Raw genomic sequence first — 16,251 nt, 5'->3', positions numbered from 1 at the left:
GACACTTGACACGACCTTGAACTTAACCTTGACATTTTGGCTCCAAAAAAGGTCGATTGCACATTGTTGACATTGTCCCTATGAGATGACTTACATGTCATTAATAGTCTAGGAGGAGTTCCATGACAAAGGAGTTGCGAAAGAAAAAAAAAAGAACTCCTACGATAACAATGCATTTGGCATTTTTTCATTTGCCAATAAAAACCAACCATTAGGCCCAGTTGGACATTCACCACAACAACAATAAAGTATACATACAAAACTACAGTCATCCATCCACTCTTTGTCTGTAAAGGGTTAACATATCGGATCCACTTGGTCCACAATTTATTTATTTATTTTTTCATCACGGTCTTTTATTATGGTTGGTCTTCAGCTTGTAGTTGGCCAGGTTCCACACCTTAGCCATTTTTGTCCCAGCCGCAAGAGACAATGATTGCTGCTATTGGGGGAGGAGCGAACGCAAGACATCCAATCAGAATGGCTCTCCTCCTGAATGGTGTACTTGCAGACTCCGAGCGTGTTCCACAGTTTGATGGTCCTGTCCCTGGAGCCAGACACAATCTGGCGGTGTCACGCTCAACACATCCTTTGTGTGTCCAACAAAGCGGCGGGTGGTTGTCCCATTTGAGGGATCCCACAGGCGTAGAGTCCCATCCCAGGAGCCAGAGAGGGCGAACTGTCCATCAGAGGAGATGACCACATCACTTACAAAGTGTGGGTGGCCCTTCAGGCTGCGCTGGGGGATCCCATAGTTGGTGTCATCACGGGTCAGCTTCCACATGATGATGCTGTGGTCTCGGGACGCGGACAGAATCATGTCGGGGTACTGGGGTGTAGTGGCGATCTGGGTGACCCATCCACTCTGGCCCTTTACGGTCCCCCTCACGGTTATCTGCTCGGTCATTTTGGTGAGCTTTGGTGCTGCCTATCACAAGGATGGAGTTGGATTTTTCACTTGGTCCACAATTTAACAAATGTGTTTTTTCTGAAGGCAAAGAGAAAAGGTATAATCCTCATCTATCCACTTATGTATTGTGGGGGGGTCAGAGAGCAACCACCTTTTCCTGCTTTCTATATATTAACATACAGTATTATATTATGTTTTTTCTATCTGATCTCATGCCTTTATTGATATAACAGTTAATCTTTACTGAAAAACAGTGAGAAAGACAAAAGAAGAAAGCCAGACATGAAATGAGGCTCAATGGTTAGAGACGCACAGGATAGCTGTGAAATGTTTGAAGAGAAATCCCCCCCAGACCCACCCTCCACCCACCCCCTGTCCACATGCTCTCTGTGACTGTGTTTTTGCTTTGTGCATGTATGTTGAGGAGGTTTTTTCCTCGTTGTTCACTGACCTCAGTCTTTCTTTGGAAGGGATGTAACTGAAATGTTTGTACAGCACTTTGTGGCTTTTACCTGTGAAAAGCTCTTTATAAATGAAATGTACTTAATGACTGACTTTATTGCTTTTAGGAAGAAAATGCTAAATGCCAATATCAACGGTTCTAATGTCTTGCTGATCCTTCAGGTCTTTCCTGAAAAACTTGTGTAATCTGAATGAGTATTAATTAATAAAGGTTGAAATAGTGATCATGATTCTTCATTATGAATAAAAGACAGAGAAAGGGAGACTGTGTGAGCACCCCCCCCCCCCCCCCCCCCCTTCCCTCTCTGGCCCCTCCCTGGTACTTGCCTCCTGTCGTCTGTTGGACTTCTGGTCACTCTGCTCCAGTTCCTGTGAATCTCTCCTCTGGTTCCTCTGGTTCTATTTCTCTGCTGGACCGTTGGGATGATGAAGATCTCTGGACCTCTGCTCCTCATCTTCCTCGTTCTCTGCTTCATTCCAGGTAATTCATCCACTTCAGGTGATTTTCTTCATTGGATGAAGGTTTTCTAAGGTTTCTTTAAATCTACTTTTTGTTCACAAAGACAAACTGAGGAAGGATTGACATTTGTTCAGGGTAAACAGGATTAAGAGAATGAATGTGTTTGCTGCTCATATAGACTAAGACTAAACTATTATCACAGGAAACAAGGGAGTGAGACTCACAGTGTGAAGGTCAAAGGTCTTTAGAACGTTCTGAGGTCATTTCTCCACTCTGCAGTAGATGTTGACCATGCATTTCTTTTAGGAAGCCGAAAACACACTTTTCACTCTGGTGGGTGGTTCCTCCAAAAAGGAGGAGGTGTGGTCAAGAGCACAGGTAGACAGCCTGGCCTGAAGCCTAGGGCTGTGTTGTAGATGTCAAACTAACGTATGACTCATACTAAGTCTGAAGTCAAAATGAGTATGTAGTGCGTTCACATTAGATAGTATAAAAAGATTGAGTACGTGAGAAATACCCAGATGTATACTATGTATGGGGTTATTTTTGAAGTATAGGGCACATGAGTCATACTCAACCATCCCATGATGCATTGTGAGCGCAATGTAAAATGGTCCTGAGACCGGTGTGGCGTACTGGGATTGCATCGTACTGAGATTGTATATGCGAATGTGCACGACCTGAAAATTAATTTTTGCTACTTCCACTGTGCTGAGATTATGCATTCAATTTCAAAGTTAATGTTCATGCTGATTAATAAGAACAATACTTTACAATAATAAGCTGTTATGTTCATATAAATTAGCAATCTGATCATGACGATCATATTCTTTTTAAGCATTTTTTAAAATCAGTACAGTAATCTCAGTATGATCTACAATTTTTGGCATAAAATGCACTTCACTGACAAATAACTTGCTGAAATATTTAAAATACATTGTTACACTTCTTATTACACAATATTAATGTGAATTACAACTAAAATATCATTGTAATCTCAGCATGGGTACAATGGCAGTACATGACTGCTGCATGCTCAGATTGTCTTACAATCTCAATACGGTTACAAACGCAGACCGTGACACCGGTGTCACTTACTGAGTTTACCTCGTACTGAGATCGATTATGAGCATACCCACTACCGGAAAATTAATTTTTGCTAGTCCTGCTATGAGTTTTGCTACTTCTGCCATGCTGACATTGAAAATTCATTTTCAAAGCTAATGTTCAAAGCTAATGTTATTTGACGAGTGCTGAATGGATCCTTTTCTTGGGGAAAAATGTACAACTGCTCAATATACGAGGCAGGAGAGGTTCCTGCGTCACAAAGAAAGGGTCGACAGGTTAAACTTCTTCATGGTCAAGGGTCATTTATCTTCCAAAAAAACATGATTATAATATACATTGCAATAAATAACAGTTTGCCTAATGTAACTTTACAATAATAAGCTGTTGTATTCATATAAATCTGAACATGACAATCATATTTTTTATCAATGGTCGACTGATGTGATGTTTTAAGCATTGTTTAAAATCAGTACAGTAATCTCTGTGCATGGCTAATCCAGCACGAGTACGTGAGGTTGTAAGAGAATCTCAGTACGGAGGTAAACTCAGACCATGACACCGGCTTCAAGCTAAAAATCAAACATCCACTTTTCAAAATAAAAGCATCTCTTCTTGTCTACCATTAGTTTTTTTATTAATACTTTTGTAAATAGGGCTCTTGTTTTGAACTTAACAGAAACTTTTGTCAGTAGCACATTAAAAGTCTACGTACTGTAAGTTTTATAGATGAAATGAGCACATGTTGATATTCTACTTGGTCACTTTCTTACTTCAAATGTTTTCAGAACTTTCAAAGTAAAGGTGGAGAATCAACAGAGATATTCAGCCTCAGTGTGAACAAGGTTTTTTTTACACTGGAGGTTCCAAATGCATCTTGGGAAACCTGGAAGTATACTTTAGTGGGAACGCTCATCATCCTAATCATACTTATAGTAAATAGTGGTCAGTATCTACTCATTGGGTTTGTAGTGTGTAGTATGTTAGTGTTACATTACGAACACAACCTAAGACTTAAAGGTATTTTAAAAGCATAAAGCAGTGGTTCCCAACCACGCATATGTGTAAAAAAAATAATACTATGAAAACGTTCTTAGTAATTTTTTGGCTTTTTTTTTGGACAAATTTACCACAAACTAACACAAATATTGTTGAAGACAATACTGTCTTTTCTTGCAATTCATTGAACAGGATTAATTTATGTTGTAGACATGGAGCGCAAATTCCAGGGATACAAGGGTTGTTTCCCCACAAAAATCCCGTTGCTGAACAGAAGCAGTTTCTAATTTTTCTAATTAAGTTCTGTTTGTATGTGTGTTCATTTCTACTGTCTTTTATGCTCCAATTAAAATCAGCAGTTTTCAAGTCAATGCTTTTATACTGGATATGTGGTTCATTGTGCTGTTTACATGTTGCTGCACAGTAACGCCTAAACATTTTGTATTTACTAAAGTTTTGTATATTTATAGGTTTTGTGGCATATTAATTTGCACTTTATAATTTGTGTAAAGGTTTGAATATTAATGCATGAGTTTAACATACATTCCGATTGAAAATGGTATAGCATTTATTTTGATATCTCACGCCAGGAAGTTATCTTTAAAATGTTACTGTTTAATGTATCCCCCAATAATAAAACACACTTCTGACAATAGGAGACAACAAGTTAGTTATCAATGATGAATATGTCAAGGTTTCATTTATTCAGATAACTTTTTTCAGGAAATTTACCTTGAAATTTACTAAACATGCCAGCTGTCAGTCTTCCTCAGAGATGTCTGCTGTTTGCTGATTGCTTTGATGTATCCTTTCAAAGATAATTTCCTGAAAAAGTTATCTGAATAAATGAAACCTTAACTTATTATTTCAAAAAACAAGACAAAATTACCTTGCTGGAATTATTTTTAAGTTAGTCAGCTATACGTTACAGTATTTACATATTAGGCAAGGCAAATTTATTTGTATAGTGCATTTCATACACAAGGCAACTCAATGTGCTTTACATAATAAAACATTCAACAGCTTAAAATCAATTAAAATCATCAACAAACACATTATTCATCAACAACATGACCAAAAATCTCTCTCTCAATCATATGCAGTAGAGAAAACTTTAACTTTGATTTAAAAATGTTCACATGTGATGCTGACTTCAGCTCTGCTACAGTTTGTTCCACTTCTTTGCAGCATAACAACTAAAAGCAGCATCACCATGTTTACTGTGAGCTCTGGGCTCCACTATCTGACCTGTGTCCATAGATCTGAGAGACCTGCTGGGTTCATACCTGACTAACATGTCACTGATGTATTCTGGACCAAACCCATTCACACATTTATACACCAGCAGCAGAACTTTAAAGTCTATTCTGAGTCAGTGTAAATATTTTAAAACTGCAGTAATGACCTCTGACCTATTTGTTCTAAACCAGCTGTAGATGTTTGATGAAGACCAGATAGTCCAGTCTGCTGGAGATACAAGCATGGACCAGTTTCTCCTGATCTTTCTGAGTCATTAAACTATTACTACTATTAAAGAAATCACATGAAAGTTTCATTAGGATTTTTTAAATACACTTAAGACACCAGTAGTTCAGAAGAGGTCACTGATACACAAAGGAAACACATGAGAAATCATGGAGAAGGTACTTATGATATGAAGAGGAAGAACAATGATTTGACAAAAATGCAAAAGGGGGAACAAGGGGCTAAACAGGTGGTGAACCACTAGCATAGACAATGATGTGTCATCAACATCAGCGTCTAGAGCAGGGGTCACCAACGCGGTGCCCGCGGGCACCAGGTCGCCCGTAAGGACCAGATGAGTCGCCCGCTGGCCTGTTCTAAAAATAGCTCAAATAGCAGCACTTACCAGTGAGCTTTTATATATATAGATTTATTTATTTAGCTATTCTTGTTTAAATCACACTTACATGTAACTTAGAAATGACAATACATATATATAAACACTTAAAATGTAAAGTGTTTTTTGTGTTTAATACATACTTGCCAACCCTCCCGATTTTCTCCTGATTTCTGCCCGACATTGTCCGGGCGGACCATCCTTCACTGAGCGTCGTTTCCAGCCGGACAATAATAACGATTACACCGCATAAGAAGAGGAAGAAGACTCTTCTTCCTCTTCTTATGCGGTGTAATTATATTATTGTAATAATAATATTGTTGTAATAATAATAACGATTACACTGCATAAGAAGAGGTGTAATCGTTATTATTGTCCGGCCGGAAACGACGCTCAGTGAAGGATGGTCCGCCCGGACAATGTCAGTGGGAGAAAATCAAATCCAACCATGTGTAGGGAAGTGTTTCTGTTATGGTTATAGCCGTTGTTGTATAGGCTATGTTTAATTTTCCTTTTGTTGATTATTTTTATTTCAAGCATACATTGCATAGATTGATGGATAATTTATGCAATGTATGCCTTTTTTGTTTAATTTTATGTTATTTATTTTATTTATTCTACTACTACCACCATTTACCATTTGCACGGGTACTGTGGAATTTGTTCTTTACTTTATATGTGTTTTTCAAATAAAAGAACACTGTGAAATTGAATTATTTCATTTTCTCTTTAAAAAGCAAACTACCCCCCCCCCCCCCCCCTCCGCTCTTTTGAAAATCTCCCTAATTATTATTTAAGTGTGTATCAAACTGGTAGCCCTTCGCATTAATCAGTACCCAAGAAGTAGCTCTTGGTTTCAAAAAGGTTGGTGACCCCTGGTCTAGAGAATCCAGTCGTTCCTATTTTACACTCATACTGTTGTTGTTTTGATGGTGATCTCAGCAGAGGAGAACGATAGAAAACTTCATGTCACTGTGGAGCTTTGAGTTAGTGATGTCATGGCGAAGATCAGGAAGTCTGAATGTTGTCAGACGCTGCAGTGGAGGAGGAACATCTCCGTCTGAACGCTGATGCACATAACGAGCCTCACAGATCAAGATCAGAGAACGTGAAGATTGAAAATGTCACCATTCCATTTTTGTTCCGCAGACTGTGCTAAAGGTTGCTCTCTCGTATTTCTCTTTTTATCTGAGGGTCATTAAGGCGCCGCCGTGCTGCAGGTTACCTTTTTTGTACATGTTCTGTGTGTGAGAGGAGATGATTTATCGTCATCTCTCACACCTCTGGAGGAGGTTTGGTGTTCATCTTTACTGCTGCTTAGCAATCACAGCTCCTGGATACCTCAGACATTAGAAACACTTTGAAAGGTTTGGCCTTTACGAGCAAAAAGAAAAGCTTTATACAAATTTATTTAAGAAGTAAAAGCAGAAAAGAACATTCTCATGCAGTTTAAATCAGACACCTGAGCTGAAGAGGTGTAGACGTTAACAAAAAATGCCAAACAATGAAGGAAAACAAGATGCTGAAAGTTATTGTCCCCCAGGTGTGATGACATGGTTGTAAGAGGTCACATGACCAGGTAATGGTTAAAGACACAAAGGCTGTGTTTGAAATGTCACACACTATACACTACAAACTCAATCAGTATATACTATAGTATATACTATATGTATACTTCCAAGTTTCCCAGGATGCATTTGGAACCTACAGCGTTAAAAACCTGAATCACACTGAGGCTAAATATCTCTGTTTATTCTCCACCTTTACTTTGAAAGTTCTGAAAATATTTTAAGTGAGAAAGTGACCAAGTAGAATATCAACATGTGCTCATTTGATCCATAAAACTCACGTAGACACATTTCATGCTGACATTTTGGAGATTTTCAGAGATATTCCAATGTGCTACTGACAAAACTTCCTGATAACTTCAAATTAAGAGACCTAGTTACAAAAGTGTTAAAAAGAACTAATGGAAGACAAGAAGAGATGCTTTTATTCTGAAAATATGATGTTTGATTCTTCAAAAATGACCCCATAAAGTATACATCTGGGTATTTCTCACAAACTCAATCTTTTCATACTATCTAATGTGAACGCACTTCATACTCATTTTGACGTTGGACTTGCAAGTATACTTCAGTGGGAAAGCTCATCCTAATACTAGTAGTATGCAGTATAATACTCATTGAGTTTATAGTGTATAGTATGTTAATGTTACATTTCCAACACAGCCAGAGTCCTTCCCTGAATCTCCTCCCCATGATCCTTTTCCTGCTAACACATGCACACATCACAGTGGTAAGAGGGGAGAAAATGGTGTATCATTTAAACTGGTGACCAATATAGCTGGTGATGTATTGGGTTTTAATGCGGACACTCAGTGTTTACATTAATCTAAACCATCTGTTAAGTAATACAAGAGAAAGTCTTTTTAAAATCATCTGTCTTTGTAATCTGCACTGCTGTCACAATATAACATGATAACCAGTAGAAGCGTAGCAATATCTCAAACCAATGCTCAAATGTGATTCAAATTATTTTCAGGTGTCAGGAAGTCATTCTGATGACAGTATGTGTGAGATCACGCCGTTCGTTCAGTGTGCACGCACTAACTGAAGGATCAATCAGCAGTGAAACCAGTGGGCGTGCACTGTAGCTGTTCCCACTCAACGTTCTTGAAATCAAAATACGGCGCTTAAGGGCATTTCCATCTTGCAATTTTGGAGCCAGAGTCTGCGCACTAGGGTCCGGCGGGAGGAGCCTGGTAACGCCCATTTAGCGCACTGCACTGATGACTTACAGTACGCAGCCCAGCTACGCCAAGATCATAAGTATCTTTCTCGCTGGAAATTCTGCCAACGGCTTGTTCAGATCATAGAGGTTAGTATAAAACCACCATATATTTCAACTCTAATATCTAGTTCAATGGCGTCTCGGCTTTCCTTCACGACGTAACTGCTATTCACAAAGAGAGCTACGCAAGATCCGTAGCTGTCAATCATCGTCATATATGACGTAAAATCCCGTTTTTAAACCTCAAATAACTTATTTAAAACAAAGTTCAATGTAGCGTGAGAATAACTAATGATCAAAGCAGAGTTTAGGTTTGGAAAAAAATTATGTGACGAGTATTTTAACTTTACAGTTTGACCCACATCCCATCTGTTATCATTGAGGAGGCGGGGTTTATGACCTATACTGCAGCCAGTCAGCGGGGGGAGCTCTAAAAATAAAAGCTTCACTCCACCGGGGAGATTGTCCTGTCTATTTATTTTTTTTTTTTTACACTCTATGAGTGAAACATGTTGACTGTCTCAGGGGAGGAGTCATCACTACCAACCACGCCTACATCAGATTTCTGACCAATTACACAAAAGTCCCACAGACTCCAGCAGAATAATTTTCTCCACAAACTGAGAACAATTAGAGACTTACTGGGTGAAGAATTCTGCGTTCATTAGAAAACACAATAGGCGACATGTTGGAAACTGTGACAAAACTCACTCCCTCTTTAATTAACCTCTGTCTGTCTGCTGACTGATAATCCTCTAAATCACACACACGCACACACACACACACACACACACACACACACACACACACACACACACACACACACACACACACACACACACACACACACACACACACACACACACACACACACACACACACACACACACACACACACACACACAGCTCCTACCGTGTTAATCTGGGGTCAGGGTTCATGACCCTCGTACCTCTGAGTGATACGTTTTAAAGACGATTATCATCCTAAGGAAGTGTTTTAATGTTGGAAGCATATAAAGGGTAAAAAGATGGGGTCCAAGAACAGAGCCCTGAGGAACCCCACAGGGCATCGTTAATTTATCAGATTCCAGGTTCCCAATCCAAAAATAATCTCCATGTAGGACTTGAATCATTGCAATTCCTTTCTATTTAGTCCAACCCATGTTTGCAATCAGTGCAACAAAATGTTCTGGTCCACTGAGATCCAATAGAACAGTGGTTCCCGACCCTTTTTTGGATCTTGACCCCATTTTGATATAAAAACATTTTGGCGACCCCCAAATTTTTTTTTTAATTCGTTTTTTTATCATGTTTGTTACATTGTGTTACAAACGCAGAGTAGCCAAGATTAGTGACACATTTTGCCAACTCAGATATTTATTTATTTTTACTGCATTTTATTTGAACTCGATTTCTTTTTGGCTTCTTTTAGAAATAATAATTTAAAAATCAGTAATTATCTTTTTTCATCAATTACTAGACATTTCATGTGACTCTATTTAAACTCTAGGTGACCCCACATGGGACCCAGACCCCAAGGTTGAAAAACACTGCAATATAATAAGATACGCTTTTCCTGAATCAGTGTTCAACCATATGTCATTGATCACTTTGATCAGAGCTGTTTTGTTGCTGGGGTGAGAACCAAAGTCTGACTGAAATGTATCAAATATCCTGTTTAGAATTGGCTCAGGTGGTTGAAGTGATCAGTGATCTTGGCCATGAAAAACAGGTTGGCGGTTGGTCTACATCATGTGTCAAACTTAAGGTCCGGGGGCCAAAACTGGTCCTTCAATTTTGAGCATCCCAGTTATCTCGCAGAAGAAAGTTAAAACAACAGAGAAAACATGACTCATTATGACAAATACCAAACATTTCAGTTGTAGATTTTTCAGTACCTCCACATATTCACACATTCAATGAAACTCCACAATATTTGGAGGGGCTCACAGTTTATCACATGCAAAAGTGATAAAATTACTGCAGTCATGACTGACATTCACAACTTGTAAAAAAGTACTCTAATTTTTTCAAAAATCCTGTTATTTTCCTGCAAACTTTTTCTAAATAACACAAAAATTGGTCACAAAATGAAGGATTTTAAAATGAAAATCTTGCAGGGTCACTTATTGCTTGGATATTATAAGAGCCTTACATCCTTTAACTCTCATTTTTATGTGGAAGTTCAAACTAGGGCATGATCATGATAAAAATCCACACCATCTGTGGCCCACGTGAGATGAAAAAGCAACGTTTTGAAATAACTGTTCACCATTCACTTGGATTTGATTGGAGACACAAAATCAACGAAGCAGCAAACTTTGAAATTAAACTCATCATAGAGTTTGTCAACCGTCTCTGCACACATGGCTGGTGTCACATGATTTCCATAAATTGTACAGTGATGTTCGCTTTTACTTATTCTCATTGTGTAATGCTCACCTAGTCTCAAAGTGCACGCAGAGGATTGCCCTCATCAGAGTGGGACCCTTCATCTTTGGACAGGAGGGGGAATTGCTCTTCCAGTTTTAGATGAAGCTGGACCACAAACATACAAAGAGCATGTAAAACAGGAAATAACTTGTTGAAAAAGGGACTTTAACTTTTCTCTTTTTAGTCATTAATCTGCTCTTTGTCTGCTCAGCTATAATAACACACAATGAGATTTGTAACTGTCCCCTCTTCGCTCTAGTCTGCTGGGGGGCCCATGGTCGATTCGCTCAGAAGCTTCTGAATGACCTGTTCTCCAACTACACCAATGCTTTGCGGCCAGTGGAGGACACAGACTACATCATCAACGTTACTCTGCAGATCACTCTCTCCCAGATCATCGACATGGTAACTATAACCTCCTCTAAGTGACCATGTAGACTTACAGGATCAACTGATGAGTCTGAGTTCTCCACCAGGATGAGAGGAACCAGATCTTGACCACCTACCTGTGGGTTCGTCAAGTGTGGATGGACGCCTTCCTCACCTGGAAGAAAGAAGAGTATGATGGACTCGACACCATTCGCATCCCAAGCAGCTATGTGTGGAGGCCAGACATCGTTCTGTATAACAGGTAGAACGAATGGATGGATGGATTAATGAGTGGATGATAGATGGATGACAAGACAATGGATATGATATAGATCTATACTTTATTCATCCCCAGAAGGGGAAATTCAAGTGCCCAGTAGCATTCAGTGTGCCATACATTCCACACACATACTCTAAAAATTATTGTAATAAAAGTGCACATTAGCAGGACTCTTTGTACAATCTTATGGCAGCCAGGATAAAAGACCTCCTGAACCTCTCAGTCCTGCTGCGCATGGACAGGATTCTCTCACTGCGGCTGCTTTTCTGTGCGACCACAGTGTCGTGTAGGGGGTGATTGTTGTTACTGAGGATGGACTTCATCAAACTCATCATCCTACTCTACACCAGTTCTCCAACAGAGCACAAACCCCTCCCTGGCCGTTACACTTTTACCCCAGCACATAACAACAAAAAACACAGCACTTACAACTACTGCCTGGTAGAAGACGTACAGCATCTCAGGACAGACATCAAAAGATCTTAGTCTTCTTAGGAAAAAAGAGTCTGCTCTGTCCTTTCCTGTGGGCTGCATTAGCATGCACTGACCAGTCCAGCTTGTGGTCCAGGTGGACACCCAGATATTTATATGTAGTGACCATCTTAATGTCCTCCCCATCAATTTGAACCGGTAGATGATGAGGTTTCTGCTTGCTAAAGTCCACAATCATCTCCTTGGTTTTTGCTGTGTTCAGCACCAGTCCAGTTCAACCTGCAGAGATGACCCTCCTATACTCCTCCTCGTCCCCTCCCTTCACACACGCCACCACAGCTGTATCATCTGAGTATTTCTACATGTGGCATGATGCACGCCTGTGGGCAAAGTCAGACGTGTACAGTGTACAACACGCTAAAATACAAATGTATTACAAGCCTTTCAAATGTTTGGCACAAGAATATACACACATTTCAAATTTAATTTTAAGAATGCGTATTTAATAAAATTATGTGGACTAAAAAATATATTTTTTTCTATAATTGTACAGTAGTGTCACCTCATTGCCTTTTTGTCCATCACTTTTAAAGCCTGTTTGTACAGAGAGATGACACTTTTCATGGCCGACTGTGTAGCCTGTCCCCAAAAAGTGATACAGTAAGAGTAATGGGAGAGAATCATTCAATGGAAGTACAATTTAGCATCATTCATGGACAAACACAGTCTTATTAAAGAAAAGTAATTCAAGTTGGTGCTGATAGTCTTTGATATTGTCTTTATATGTGCTTCAAATTTTAAGTGGCGGTCCAAGACAACGCCAAGATATTTAATGCTTTCAACATGATCATGAATGAATGAATGGATTGATGGATGGATAAATGATGGATAGATGGATGAATGGATGGTCAGATAGATCGTTGGATGGGTAGTTGGATTGATGAGAGTGTATGGATAGATGGATAGACAAATGGACGAATGGCCAGATGAATGGATGGATGGATGAATAGATAAATAGATCAATGGATGAATTAATGAATGCATAAATTGATGAATGGATGACTTGATGGATGGTTGGATGGACAGATGGATATTTGGATGAATGTACGGATAAATGAACGAATGGATGGACAAATAGATGGGTGAATGGATGGACAAATGAATGAATGGTCAGATGAAAGAATGAAAGGATGAATGGATTGATGGATGGATGGATTGATAAATGGATTTGAGAATGGATGTATAGATGGATTCATGAATGGATGAATTGATAAATAGATGGATAGTTGGATTGATGGTTGGATAGATGAATGGATGGATGGATGTCTCTTGAGGTTTATGGAGCAGCTTCTCCAGTATGGAAAATGGTGTTATTTAATGTTTGATGTCGATGTGTGGAAGTAGAAGGTTCCTCTACATTCTCTTGGAAAATATCGTGAAGGTTCTTATCTGTTTGACCTTTTGTTTTCCACAGTGCAGATGATGAGTTTTCCAGCTCCATGGAGACAAACGTGGTTCTCAGACACGATGGTCAGGTGATGTGGGACCAGCCTGCCATCACTAAGAGCTCCTGCTCTGTAGACGTAGCCTTCTTCCCCTTTGACCTCCAGCAGTGTCCCTTCACCTTCGGCTCCTGGACTCACAATGGAAACCAGATGGACCTCATCAATGCTCTGGACAGTGCCGATCTGGCAGACTTTGTCCCCAACGTGGAGTGGGAGGTGAGCTAATTCTCTGTCCTGAAGGTATTCAGCAGTTTGATGAAGAGAACTCCTTCTTTGGACAGGTTCTAGGAATGCCTGCCAAGAAGAACGTGATCCTGTATGGCTGCTGTTCGGATCCATACCCAGACATTACCTTCATGCTCCACCTGAAGAGACGCTCCTCCTTCTACATCTTCAACCTGCTCATCCCCTGCATGATGATCTCCTTCCTGGCACCTCTAGGCTTCTACCTGCCAGCAGACTCTGGTGAGAAGGTCTCTCTGGGCGTTACGGTTCTATTGGCCCTCACCGTCTTCCAGCTGCTGGTTGCAGAGAGCATGCCGCCCTCGGAGAGTGTTCCATTGATCGGTAAGAACATCTGACCTCCTCACAGGACTATTTGGCACTGTCACACCTGCCCCTAGGACCCTGAAGGCGCGTTCACACTAAAAGCAACTGAAGCAACTACAGTCGCTTTAATTACCAGTGATGAGTTGCTTGAAGATTGTCGTGCTTTTTGGTTGCTTCATCACTTCAACGCTCCAGTAACGTGAAGACCGGAGAATAGTATGTGTTTGTGGAACTGGTGGCATCATTGAAAGGGCTGATCACTTCTTCTACAGCCTTACGTTTACAGCACTTATCATAGACAATGCCAATTGTAATGGTTTAAAGACTCAACTTATGTAGTTATTAAAGGATGAGTTCACTCAAAATATACTTTGAATTTGAAAGGTTTATTCAAGGAGTATGCCACTTTCATTTGAGGGGGGGGGGGGGGGGGTCTGACATTCAACTGTGCTGGAGAGAACCCTGATATTCACTTTTAGTGAAAATATGTTATACTTTGATCTTAAAGAGAGAATGCTGCACATCTCGTACTGAAACTCTTAGCACTGTTACTGGAGTTGGCTTTTTTTAATCTCATCATACGTGTGTGCAGTGACAAAGGCATTCTATTCTATTCTAGCTAGTTCAGTGTTATCCAGCCTCAAATTTAAATGGGGTCACCTGGAATGTGTTAAAAAATAATTACTGATTAAAAATGCATTTTTTCCATTTAAAAAAAATGAAATAAAAAAATATTTTTCCAAATTAAAACACAGCACAATATTAAACAACTTTATTCATACTCAGTTTCTCAAATATAAATCTAATTAAAATAAAATGCAGTATTAAAAAAGACAAAAAAAATGGTGCATTTTGTCACTTTGTGCACTAATCCTGGTGTTTTTGTTTAATAGCATAATAAACATGATCAAAAAGTAATTATAGGGAAAATAAAATGGTTGTGATAAATTTGAGCTACCGGTAGTTCCTAAGAGAAGTTTGATAGCTGAACTCTGTGATGAAACTCTTTTTAGTTCTGTAGTGACTCAGTATTCAAACCCTGGTTGGTTTTCTTGTGTCCTTACAGGAAAGTACTACATCGCCACCATGACGATGGTCACGGCCTCCACGGCGCTCACCATCTTCATCATGAACATCCATCACTGCGGCCCAGAGGCCCAGCCTGTCCCAGCTTGGGCCTCTCGCCTCATCTTGAAGCACTTGGCCAGGATCTGCTTTGTCCAAGAGGTTGGTGAGAACTGCCTCGGTTCTTCGCAGAGAAAAAAACATGTCCTGACGCAGCAGGAGTCGGACGCCACCTCGGCCGGGGACGCACACTGGGAGGAGGGGGCTCAGGGGAGGGCGGGGCAGGCCGAGCTGAGGGGGGCTGGGCACAGTCGGATTCGTCCGATGGAATGGAAGGAAGATCTGTTGGTGACCATTGACCACTCAGAGGACAGTGGAGCTACTGCAGAGGGGGTGGAGTCAGTAGAGGGTGGGGCCAAAAAGTCACCGGTCCTCGAGAAGACGGCGTGTGTGTGTCATCACCAGGAAGTGTGTAACCACGTAGAGTACATCGCCCAATCGTACCGGGACCAGAGGGAGACGCAGATTCGCGTTGGGGAGTGGAGGAAGGTTGCCAAGGTGATGGACCGCTTCTTCATGTGGCTCTTCTTCATCATGGTCTTCATCATGAGCATCCTCATCCTCGGAAAAGCCGTCTGAGACCTGATCGTAATCCAGAGAACACGGCACAACGGTTTTAAATCCTCTTACTATATAACACTACTAGTACTACTCATAATAATAATAAATATACACACTGAGGAGAGATGAGCCCAACATGTGTACTATATATACCAGTGGTTCCCAATCTTTTTTGTCCCATGTACCCCCTTCACATTTTTGTCAAATCATGTGTACCCACTCCTCATATCATAAGTACCCTCTCAATAGTTTCATATGCTTTTTCATTTGTGGAACGCGGGCTCTCCTAAACCCCTATAACTGTGTCTTAAACATTAGTTTCCTAAGGCTTGATCTACAAATTCAAAACAGTGAGTTTAATTTAAAGTGGAATGTAGTTAAACTACAACTTTAATGTGATTAATTCAATAGTAAGTAAATACAGTCTCCTTTGTAAAATGTAGTTAA

At 40.1% G+C, this 16,251-nt stretch overlaps 1 protein-coding gene and 1 pseudogene across 1 annotated transcript; one reads left to right on the top strand and one right to left on the bottom strand.

Annotated features, from left to right (window-relative positions):
* Positions 1–346: 346 nt before the first annotated feature.
* LOC114475954 (guanine nucleotide-binding protein subunit beta-2-like 1 pseudogene) lies at positions 347–922 on the bottom strand (annotated as a pseudogene).
* An 815-nt stretch (positions 923–1,737) lies between these two features.
* Positions 1,738–15,995, top strand: LOC114475490 (neuronal acetylcholine receptor subunit alpha-10-like). The gene is made up of 7 exons (XM_028466341.1): positions 1,738–1,853; positions 11,243–11,388; positions 11,460–11,614; positions 13,539–13,785; positions 13,851–14,136; positions 15,185–15,411; positions 15,592–15,995. The coding sequence occupies exons 1-7, from the start codon at positions 1,796–1,798 to the stop codon at positions 15,820–15,822; spliced, it is 1,350 nt and encodes a 449-aa protein (XP_028322142.1). The 5' UTR covers positions 1,738–1,795; the 3' UTR covers positions 15,823–15,995.
* The last annotated feature ends 256 nt before the right edge of the window (positions 15,996–16,251 follow it).

Source organism: Gouania willdenowi, chromosome 14 (genome assembly GCF_900634775.1).
Source record: "Gouania willdenowi chromosome 14, fGouWil2.1, whole genome shotgun sequence".
NCBI lineage: Eukaryota > Metazoa > Chordata > Actinopteri > Blenniiformes > Gobiesocidae > Gouania > Gouania willdenowi.
This window is presented reverse-complemented; position numbering and strand designations above follow the sequence as displayed.

What these genes read in the sequence shown, in the direction of transcription:
- LOC114475490 (XM_028466341.1), top strand. Translation starts at nt 1,796, where the DNA reads ATGATGAAGATCTCTGGACCTCTGCTCCTCATCTTCCTCGTTCTCTGC. An exon ending in TCCCCAACGTGGAGTGGGAG is followed by an intron (nt 13,786 to 13,850) that starts GTGAGCTAATTC and finishes TTCTTTGGACAG; the next exon opens with GTTCTAGGAATGCCTGCCAA. An exon ending in GGAGAGTGTTCCATTGATCG is followed by an intron (nt 14,137 to 15,184) that starts GTAAGAACATCT and finishes GTGTCCTTACAG; the next exon opens with GAAAGTACTACATCGCCACC.